This window comes from Aspergillus pseudoviridinutans (genome assembly GCF_018340605.1).
Source record: "Aspergillus pseudoviridinutans IFM 55266 DNA, scaffold_8, whole genome shotgun sequence".
Lineage (NCBI taxonomy): Eukaryota > Fungi > Ascomycota > Eurotiomycetes > Eurotiales > Aspergillaceae > Aspergillus > Aspergillus pseudoviridinutans.
In genome coordinates, this window is record NW_025091288.1 from 2039196 (window position 1) to 2050006 (window position 10811).

The 10811-nt window shown below is 49.8% G+C and overlaps 5 protein-coding genes across 5 annotated transcripts; 2 read left to right on the forward strand and 3 right to left on the reverse strand.

Annotated features, from left to right (window-relative positions):
• Nucleotides 1–407: 407 nt before the first annotated feature.
• On the forward strand, nt 408–1846 carry Asppvi_010804 (MFS transporter; the record flags this gene model as incomplete). Its single annotated transcript, XM_043306640.1, has 5 exons — nt 408–605; nt 729–1051; nt 1104–1366; nt 1420–1564; nt 1687–1846. 5 exons carry the CDS (start codon nt 408–410, stop codon nt 1844–1846), a joined length of 1089 nt encoding a protein of 362 aa, XP_043162575.1.
• Nucleotides 1847–2256: 410 nt separating this feature from the next.
• On the reverse strand, nt 2257–2982 carry Asppvi_010805 (GIG1 family protein; the record flags this gene model as incomplete). The annotated part of the gene is made up of 2 exons (XM_043306641.1): nt 2257–2792; nt 2838–2982. The coding sequence occupies 2 exons, from the start codon at nt 2980–2982 to the stop codon at nt 2257–2259; spliced, it is 681 nt and encodes a 226-aa protein (XP_043162576.1).
• A 2096-nt stretch (nt 2983–5078) lies between these two features.
• Nucleotides 5079–5557, reverse strand: Asppvi_010806 (putative FAD binding monooxygenase; the record flags this gene model as incomplete). Its single annotated transcript, XM_043306642.1, has 2 exons — nt 5079–5423; nt 5537–5557. 2 exons carry the CDS (start codon nt 5555–5557, stop codon nt 5079–5081), a joined length of 366 nt encoding a protein of 121 aa, XP_043162577.1.
• Nucleotides 5558–6662: 1105 nt separating this feature from the next.
• Nucleotides 6663–7494, reverse strand: Asppvi_010807 (uncharacterized protein; the record flags this gene model as incomplete). Its single annotated transcript, XM_043306643.1, has 2 exons — nt 6663–6921; nt 6980–7494. 2 exons carry the CDS (start codon nt 7492–7494, stop codon nt 6663–6665), a joined length of 774 nt encoding a protein of 257 aa, XP_043162578.1.
• A 1161-nt stretch (nt 7495–8655) lies between these two features.
• On the forward strand, nt 8656–10746 carry Asppvi_010808 (terpene cyclase/mutase family protein; the record flags this gene model as incomplete). The annotated part of the gene is made up of 1 exon (XM_043306644.1): nt 8656–10746. One exon carries the CDS (start codon nt 8656–8658, stop codon nt 10744–10746), a length of 2091 nt encoding a protein of 696 aa, XP_043162579.1.
• Nucleotides 10747–10811: the final 65 nt, after the last annotated feature.

Genomic DNA, 10811 nt, shown 5'->3' on the forward strand with positions numbered 1-10811 from the left:
CAGAAATTAGAATGCGTCTGTGTAAGCCTGGAAAGGGAAGTAAAAGCGAGTAAGAAAAAACACATAATGCTCTAATCATAGAGTGGTTACAACCTGGTTAATACACATAAGCAGGAGTTGATCCTTTCGGGTAGGATCGTCATCGTAGACTAGGAATAAGCAAGTACCCTGTCAGACAGTGAATCAGCTTTGTAGAACCCTAGTCTAGAGGCTGCAGCCTGGAGACTTGGCTGTCCATAGATATGCTATGATTCCGAATCAGTGGGTCAGGTTCTAACAAACAAAGACCAGATCTTGAGTCATCATGCGGGGAAAGATGCTTACGACAGTATTTATTAACTCATAACAGCACTGATATCCCTCGTTTTACCTGCCTCGTTCTGTTTCTCTCTTCTAATCAAGCAAATATGTCGACGACCACAGTTGAGCTTGCTTTGCAAGGACAACAAGAGTCACGGAGCCCAGTCCGCACATTTGGTCCGAGTGCTGACGATGCAATCGTTCAAGCAAAGCAAAAATGGAATGACCCTCCCATCAACAAAGGGCGCCTTTTAGCCACCTTCGCCAGCTTCGCGGTTGTAGGAGCGAGCGATGGTGTCTACGGAGTGAGCTGTCCCTGCACGGAGACAAAATACAGAGCTAATGATATTTCTCCCAGGCGCTCGTCCCATATGTATGCGTGAACTAAAGTCCATTCCATTGCCTCACGACAATCTGACACACAGTAGCTTCGCGAAGACTATAAGTTGTCTACCACCGTGGTCTCGTTGATTTTCGTGACCCCGTTTGCCGGATACACGATGGCCACCCTCATTGTCAACAAGATTCATATGACATTTGGACAGCGAGGGATTGCGATCATCGGTCCCCTATGCCATATCATTCCGTTCGCGATAATGGCCATCCACCCGCCCTGGCCGGTAATGTTGGCCGTCTATGTGATTGTTGGTTTGGGAAATGGCCTCATCGACGCGGCATGGAATTCTTGGATTGCTGATATGGCCAATGCAAACACGATGATGGGTTTCCTCCAGGCATTCTATGGCCTCGGGTACGTGGGTCATGTGTGATGACCGTCACAGTAAAACTGACGGTGATCGCAGGGCGACCCTTAGCCCAACAATTGCGACGCAGATGATCAAGTCCGGCCTACGCTGGAACTATTTCTACTACACTCTGCTTGGTGGCTCCGCCCTCGAACTGCTGGCCAGCGTGGCTATGTTCTGGAAAGAAAATGCGGACAGCTTCAGAGTCAAGAATTGCAGGAGTCCCGATAGCAGTAGTGGGAGCAGAACTACAGAAGCAATGAAAAGCCCCATTACCTGGCTGATAGCGGTGTGGCTGTTTGTGTACATGGGTGTTGAAGGTAGGTCGTCTTACTTTTCCCGGAGGGAATGACCTGATCACTAAATCTGATAGTGTCCGTCGGCGGCTGGGTCGTCGATTTTATGGTCCAGGTCCGCAACGGAGAGCCATTCGAAGCTGGTCTTGTCTCAACCGGCTTCTGGGCTGGTGTCACTATCGGCCGTCTGGTACTCGGATTCGTGAACGACTGGTTGGGCATGTACCCCCTCCACGCAGCTCTGGCACTTGAATGCTGACTGACTATGAAGGAGAGCGGATTGCTATCACTATTTACCTTACTATTTCGATTGCCCTGGAGCTTGTGTTTTGGCTGGTCCCAAGGTTTGTCGTGTCTGCCGTTGCTGTCTCGCTGCTTGGCTTCTTTACTGGCCCTCTCTTTCCCGCAGCAATTGTAGTGGCGGCCAAGCTACTCCCGAAGCATCTGCATACTCCAGGAATCGGGCTGGCGTCAGCATTGGCCGGCGGTGGTGGTGCGATGTAAGTTCACATCCTCGTATACTATGCGCATGAACTTTGCTGCTTGACCATCTGGCTAACATGTAAATCCCCATTGGGCGTAGACTACCCTTTGTTGCTGGTGCTATATCTGGGGCGCACGGAGTGCAAAGTCTGCAGCCCTTCATTCTCGCTTTGTTGGTTCTCTTGATCATTATCTGGGCGTTACTTCCTCGCAATAAGCATCGTCCTCACAGCACTTGAGGCAGTTATACAAGTGGTAGATATGATCATATTATAAGCACGGAGTATTCCACGGCATTGAAGCGTAAAATCTGTCAGATAATAGTATAGCACAAGCTGTAGCAAAAGTTCAACTTAATAATCACGTCCAATCCAATATGACTAGACTGTAAACTTTGTATAGCCCCGATGAGACGCAAATGAAAAGAATGCTCACTTGGACACATCACATATCATCACCATATTATCTTCCCCAATCCATTCCCTCAAGGCCTCCTCGCTTGCATCCCGCACCATAACATGGAAATGCTCCAGCGCCGACACGCTCTGCAACGCCGCCCAATTCTTGAACCACAACACGCGATCCTCAGGCGCATCCACATGGACCTCTCTGGCCAAACGCTGCACAAAAGTAGCCGATACAAACGTCTCGATACACGCGCGTGATTCGGCGGTCAGATTTCCGTCTTCGTGCACTGGAAACGGTGTCTTCAGCCAGACGACCAGGTGCCGGATGCCCGGTGCAACCCCGTACGGCCAGTCGTTAAAGCGAATACAATAGTCAGATGGGCTTGCAAAGGGGATCGGATTCTTGAACGCGACTTTGGAGTCATGCTGGTCCCAGCCGAGACGCTCCTGACAGATGTAGTTGAGGATGTCGCCGTACTGCTCTTTTATTCCTTTGGACCAGTTGATGTAGCGTCTGAGATGCGAAGGGAGCCGCTTGAAGAGTTCAAGTCTGTTTTCCTCTGGTTTGTGTTTTAGTGTAGTATCTCGTAAAGGGCAATACATACTGATTATCCATTTTAGCTCGTCCCAGGAGTGTGACTCGTATTCCTCGTCAGTCTGGCGAAGGAGCATGCGGTCTACTTCTGTAAGATTCCAGTCGGGGATCTCTTGATCCTTTTCGGCGTTTGGAGCTGCTGTCGCAGAACCCATGATTGTGGTAGAGGACTGTTGATAGATGCAGAAAGAGGGATGGAGCACTCGATTTTATTAGGCAGACGGGTCGGTCTCTTAATACCCTTGTCCGATTTACTAAACTAAATTCAAACGTGTCACCGCGTTGTGCTTCACTACTCTCCTTGGCATGCAGCTACTTGGTAGGGATGCTCCAATCAGAGTCAACTGGTAGCAGTAGGCAATAGTGAGTGATATGAGCATCTTTTGGGTCATTCAGCGCCTCGACATCTCTCCAAACAAGTTAAGGTACGGGCCTCTGAAGACTTTTTACACATAGCAACTCTTCTCACGTATTGGTTCACCACACGGGAAAGTCTGTGACTGACTCGGCTGCCATTGTTCTATTCCAGACAGATGACCAGGTGCAGCATGTCATCCAGCCGGTGTTGGAACTGGAACGGTGAAACAAGATGGACGGGCGGCACGAAAGAGAATACTTAGTTGGTTTTGGGACAGCAAAGATTCCAGCCGCGAAAAGATACTGCTAGTGGGGTGTAGGTAGTAGAAGAATTGGAATAGCTACGCTACGAAGAAGAATGTAACGCATTACGAATCTATCCCATGCCCCTGATGTCTCTGCTCGTTGCTCTGTGCCCCTGATCCTTTCTCTCTTGCACTAAGACAAATGGCAAGATTAAGGCGCTACTGGCCGGTGATCGAGAATAGATTGGAAGGAGAGACAAGCTTTTGCAGCACCTCAAAGCCATCGGCGCCACTCAGTGCAGCATGCAAATACTCTGTCCTGAAAAGAATTGTCACTGACAAACCTTGAAATGATTATGGTCCGAGTAAGCCTTTCGCTGAGACTCCGTACATGCTGACAACGAAAAGGAAGGAGGCTTTAACTCGACGAAGGCGAAGGAGCACCGACATTTGGTCTGAACGCTGACTGCGCATGCGCTACAGGTCTTCCAGCCTCCCTGTCCTCGCTCTTTCCCATCACCAAGTGCCTGAATCGGGACGACAATATTCCCCGCACTGAGCGAGGCACTGTCAGGATGGCGGCCTCTTATAGGATTGCAAGTTCTAACAGAACTKGGAGTAAGAGATGGAGCATTGTATCACGCTTTGTGATGAAATACTTTGGCACTGTTAGTATTACCAGATTGATTAAACCGAATCGTTTCGCGAACATGAGTTAACTCGTGAACAGGACTATAGTATTTCTTTATACCAAACCTGCATCACAAGGGGTACGTGGTAAGATAGCTCTAAAAATAGTTCTATTTAGAATGTGTGGCTGCCTATCACTGTTACTCAGACTGAGCATAAGGTTAAGTTAATAACCCTAACTAACCTTACAGAACACTAGTGAGCTTAACAGCACAAGGACAGGTCAGCATTGTATATAGCCTCTTAGTAGTTACTTCTGCAATATGAACTTGCGAACACACTATGCTAATGTTTCAGTAAGTATTTTCTCTACAGGCACTCAATACGGTGAGATTAACTGAGCCACCCAGTTCAAGGCCCCTGAAGTCTGTCCCAAGAGTGTGACATGATTGGCTGGGAGACACTGGTAAATTCATCCGGAAGCAGTATACAGAAGTTAGTTTACGTCGCATTCAATAAGGTTAATTAAGCTCTACCCACTAAACTTTTCACTTTTCGTCTGTGTTAAAATCTGGACATTCTGGTTGGCGGGAAAACGGAGGGTTACATATAATCAAACGTGGCTTGCCGACAATGTAACTCAACATTCCGGCCTGGATTAGACCAGAATGATGAGGTAACAGTTGTTAAACATTAGTTACCTGTGTTTGATCAGCTTTTTAGGTTTTGGGCCATCGTTCTCCTTGTCGAGTTTTGCCTTAAGGAACATCAGTCTACGAGCTAACCCTAGTTAACCTTCGGATGCATGAAGGTCTGCCATGGACAGGTATCTTTAACGTGCCATCGAATTTCTTCTATGAGGGAGCCGCCGAGAGCCGACATGTATTAGATGTAGTATCCAGGAGATTTCAGGTTGACTGACGCCACGCCGGTGTTATCAGTAACAAAACTGCCAACGCTTCTCCAGCCCATTTCGGAAAGATCGTTTCCTCCCTCCTGCGCGGTGCCCAGCTGGGCCCTCAGCGAGTGGGTACGGGGATGAAGTCCAAGACTGTAGCCCCTTCTAAAATCTTCAAAACACTCTTCGCGGTTTCGTCCCCAGCGTATGGAACCAAATATCGCAACACTACCCTGTATACAAGGTTTGCGCGAGTGTGCAAGCGTTCGACGATCCTCGACAGGGCGTAGATTTTGGACATGCGTTTGACTTGTACGTCGCTGAACTCGGAGACAAGGTTGTCAATCTCCTCATCGCAGAGCCTGTGTGCTGAATGCCCAGCCCGCAGAGCGTCATGCAGCCCGTTAGCCAAAGCGGCCGCGTCTTCAATAGCGCAGTTGGCCCCTTGCCCAAGATTCAGTGTCATCTGAAGTAGCAAAATGTTAGACCCAGCAGGGTAGTCATCTTTTCGTCAAGTGACATACTTTGTGCATGCTATCGCCAACAAACAATGCGGCCACAACTCCAGGTTCGAAACACCTTTTCTTCCAGTGCCACCATGGCGAAGGACCCGCGATTCTGCCACACCTGCTTGAATTTGATGTCCTTCCATATGTACTTGTCTGTAAATCGCTCACCCCAGGCTGCAGCATCTTTGACAGAGAAACGCGGCGCGCTGCCGTCGTGATATTTTTGATCCAATTTGACAACGATGAAGCAGGACAGTCATCCATTGACACATGGGATGAGGATGATTGTTGTCCCGTTGCCAATACTTGAATGAATGTGTTGCTCATTCAATTCTGGAACCGTAGAGGAGGCGCCAAAAATGCAGGCATACTCAATACTCATTCCTATCAGCCATGATCACAGTCAGTCTCAGTTTCGCTAATTCCGACAATATAAACAGTTGGAGGAACCTTCACCCTTGACTTCGCTATCACTGATCAGACCAGGCCGTCGCACATTTGCTGCGCGCCACATCTGAGTTCAAACACAGCTGCGGACCCCGTCGGCGCGCACGACGATGTCACCCTCGTAGGTGCGTCTATCTGCAGTATGCACCTGCACACGGCTATCTTGTTGGTCAACCCGGATGACGTTTAGATGTTCACTCTTTTGGGACATGATTGATACGGAATCTGGAGTAATTTTTGACGGTCCAGACACGCGATTGGGAACCCAAAGCTGTCGATACCAAAACCTATCAGACAGGAGGACACAAGGCAAAACTACAGCTCATTTATGATCTTGAGATACAGGTTGCTGAAGTGGAATCCGTCTGGGAAACATATATTCAATACGTGTTTTGGCGTAACCAGCTTCTCAACAGCATCATAGAGCCCCAGTTGGTCTAGGATTCGCCCCCTGTTTGGTAGGATTGCGACAGGCTCCGGCTCCTTCTTGGGGAGCAATTGCAGCTCGCTTTTCAAGGACAATGCAGGGAATGTCTGCCTTGTGCAGACGGTGCGCAAGAGTAAGGCCAGCAATTGATCCCCCGACAATGATTATCTTGAAAGTCGGGTCCATTCTGCTGCAGCATGATAGAAGTAAAGGTATTTTATACATTCATGGGAAGGTTTTTCGCATAATATTGTGGCTAAATATGCCAAGTTATGGCCATGGCCCTGCTCAATCGAGTTCATGGCTCTGCATTCTTATCCCACTAAGGAGCACTGCCCACTTGTTTCACTCTGCTTTTCTCGACTGTAATTGGGCCTTCCTTTCCCCCCGACTTCACTGCCACTGTCCTTTCGGATCGTAGGATCTTCCAGAGCAGAATACCATAGGAAATATCGAATACATAGAAAGCCGCTCCGCCCCACCAGCCCAAGGGGTTGTTCCAAAAAACGGTCGGATCTTTATTCTTATACCGCAGTATTTCGTGGGGTAAGACAATCGCAGTTCCCATGAAGCGAGTTAACCTAGAACCAGGAAAAGAATCGTCAATTCAATCCGTAAGCGAGGACAAGAGTTTCTTACCAGATAAAAGGAGAAGTCCCACGGCTACTGCCTCGGACCATTAGTTGGCAGAGATTTGCGGCACTCAGGAACAACTGGCAGCCAAAAGCGCTCCAGGCGGCTGCCTCGACAGGTCCAAAATGGGCGATCAGTGCCAGATGTACAGTTATCCAGCCGGCAATGCTCGCGACCAATATCCAAGGTAGGTTCCGTTGGACCAGAGGGGCATGTCCCCATTCATTGGGGCCGAATCGCATGGTAGTGTAGGCGACCGCTACATCCACAGCCAGCCAGAGGCCAAAGACAATCGGCCACATCGGGCTGTCTGGGGGATAGAGCACGTACACCAGTTCGTAGGAAATATTGCAGGCCAGGGCAACCAACGGCATGCAGTAGGTGCGGTCCTGGAATGACTTGCGGATCATTCCGAGGTAATTAGCCAGCCAGCCCACGCCCACTCCGATGACGAGGAGGGTGACCGCCAGGGGCTGTTCGTTGGCATCGTGAGGAATCTGCAATTTCTCAGACTCGGACATTGTCCCGAATATTCAAGATCTGTCACCGTTGGCTATTGCAGTTGGAGATTGGGCTGGACTTGTTTAGACGTGACTGTATATAGTGGGAATAGACACTCATGTATATCTCAAGAATACGCATAATTGTATTGAACACAACCGCCCAGGTACGGAGAATCATCCGTTCCCAGCGATTTAACGCTGTATAGTGGATCATCCAGATCTCGCGGCCCGCTGGAACTCATCCCGATCCGGCCTTACTACTACAGTACGACTCCGCAAGAGCTGGGGAATTCTAGAATCCTACATATTAAAAAAAAAATATCTAATTAAATAAGCAAAAATTATCTTATATTTCAAACACAAATATGTACCGTATATCTTATATAGGCCGAGTCTCGGCCGAAAACCACGTAGGAAATGATTTCGTCGTCTGATGGGCTTAAGGTTGCAAATGTTACACGGTTACATTTGGTGCAGTTGTCAGGTGCCTGGACCGATGCTTAAAAACCATCAGTACTGGACTCAAAAGGCTATTTCCCTGGTTATTATACTCCCAGGTAAGGTTCAACCCGCTGTCATACGTCCTACCGTCCCTGGAAGGATGTGACCCATCGGTTGCCGCGGGTCCCTGGGTCGGATACTTCACCCAGCCACTGAGGAAAATGGATGACGAGGATATACAGAGAAGGAACCTGCTAGCTTTATCTTCATCACCTCTGTAAAGGCAGGGCTTGGTGGCTGGACTACTTGCAACCTCAGAACGCACTGGTAGCATCCTCCAGGGAATGGACTGTGTGCGTCACTCATCATTACCGCTACAATTGTGCAATTCAGGATGCATGGAAGCTCCAAGTATCCATAGCTGAACTCTGACTGAGCTGGACGATGGGTGGACAGGTTGCTTAGCATGCAGTGGAGCCATAGTGCCAACCACAACCACCAGTGCCAAGTACAGTTTACTAAGAGAGTTCAAGGCTATTAACTTTCCACCCTCTTGCCGGATTCATAAGGTCTACAGTCATGGACCCTCCGTTAGGTAAATACGTCGGCAAGAAGTGCTACGGCTCCGCTGTGACCACGCAAGTAGCGTATTTAGCGAACCATCGCATCTCAATATAGAACCCGTACTCCTGTTGACTTTGTCGATTGACGTTTCTCTATACAAATTAATCTTTCGCAATGTTGCAAACGGAGGCGATTACCACAGAAGGGCTACGAATTCAGGGCCAGGCCCCAGATGATCCCTTGCTCCCCAGAGTCAAGCAAGCGCTCGAGCTCTCTGGCCTTCACAGCAGAGAGCTGATGCACTCTGACGGACACTGGTGCGGCGAAGTCAGAACCAACGCAACAACCACCGCTGAGCATGTCCTGCTGTGCCAGGCTCTCGGCATTGACCTTGATGCGGACAGAGAAGCATTCATCTCCTGGTTTCGTTCCACGCAGGGTGCTGACGGTGGTTGGAGTATCGTCCCCGACCATGTGGGTGATATCTCGGTGACCGTAGAGGCGTACCTTGCGTTGAAAATCCTGGGGGTCTCAGAGGACGACGCGACAATGCGCAGCGCACGAGACTTTGCGATCACAGCGGGTGGTGTCGCGAGAGTCCGCATCTTTACCCGCATATACCTCGCCATGTTCGGCTTATTTCCTTGGGCCGCTGTACCGGAATTGCCTCCAGAGCTGATCCTGCTGCCTTCCATGGTACCAGTCAGTATCTATCACTGGTCAGCTTGGGCGCGGGCAACTGTGGTGCCTCTTCTGATTATCTCACACCATCGCCCAATCTATGCTCTTCCGGCTGGAAAGTCAACCTCTAGCAACTACCTGGATGAGCTGTGGTGCAACCCGAAGGATAAAATGGTACCATACAATCATGATCAACCGACGGCATGGAGATTCGACCCGTTTATGTTGATCTTCACTTTGGCGGACTCGATCCTGCACCGCTTGAATGGGCTGAGATCTTTGAATCCCATCCGCCCATTCGCACTTCGAAAGTGTGTCGACTGGATTCTGGAGCATCAAGAGGATGTGGGAGACATCGGAGACATTATGCCGCCGCTACACGGAACTATCCTTGCTCTAAACCTTGAAGGCTATCCGCTGCATTCGGACCCAATCCGCCAGGGCCTAGAAGCTATCGAACGCTTCGCATACCGTGACAAGCACGGAAAGAGAATCCAAACCACGGTCTCTCCATTCTGGGACACGAGCTTAATGCTTATTGCCCTCGGCGACGCACGCATGGAATCCGGCCCGTGGCTCACAAGGTCCTTGGGCTGGCTACAGCAACATCAGAGATTAGGCAACTATGGAGACTGGAAGGTGAACAACCCTGGGCTAAAGGCCGGCGGATTCAGTTTCGGGTATTTCAACACATGGTACCCTGACGTGGATGATACAGCATCCGCCGTTATGGCAATAATCCGGCAAGACGAGCGGCTGGTTAGCTCTGCCTCCATTTTGGATGCCCTGAATTGGCTTCTTGGAATGCAGAATACCGACGGGGGCTGGGGTGCCTTTGATCGCGATAACAATAACCTATTTCTGAACAAGATCCCGTTCAGTGATATGGAGGCATTGTGCGATCCGTCCACCGCGGACGTGACTGGCCACGTCCTTGAGGCTTTTGGCGTTTTCCTAGCAGTCAGCGCACGGCAGGAATCGCAGAATAAGGCAAACGTCCTCACTGATCGCATTGCGTCGGCCTCTCGAAAAGCCTTATGTTACTTGTCGGCGACACAGGAACCATCCGGAGCCTGGTATGGGCGCTGGGGCTGCAACTACATTTACGGAACAAGCGCTGCCCTCTGCGCAATGGCATATTTCGGCTCGAAGGATAGCATATGGTCCAAGAGAGCCGACGGCATGAAAAATGACGTCGACCTAGCGATTCGATGGCTGGAGACGGTTCAAAATCGAGACGGTGGGTGGGGCGAGACCGTGGACTCTTATAAAGATTCTTCGCGAGCTGGCTCTGGCCCATCAACGGCATCGCAGACTGCCTGGGCGCTTATGGCTTTGCTCCCATACCTACCACCGTCCTCATGGGCAATACAACGGGGAGTAGAGTACCTTTTGCGGACGCAGACGAGGACTGCTTCTCAGGGAGCTACGTGGCAGGAGAAGGCTTATACCGGAACTGGATTCCCGAAGCACTTCTACATGGGATATTCCCTCTACTCTCATTATTTTCCCATGATGGCCCTCGGCCGATACGCTTATCCATGCATCGAGTGGCAGGAGAATTGGCGGCCGAAGACGGAGTGAACCGATTCTAGCTATAGCTTTAACTGTCAATATATCATTTGTTTCTCAGGAAGTATCTCGATCAG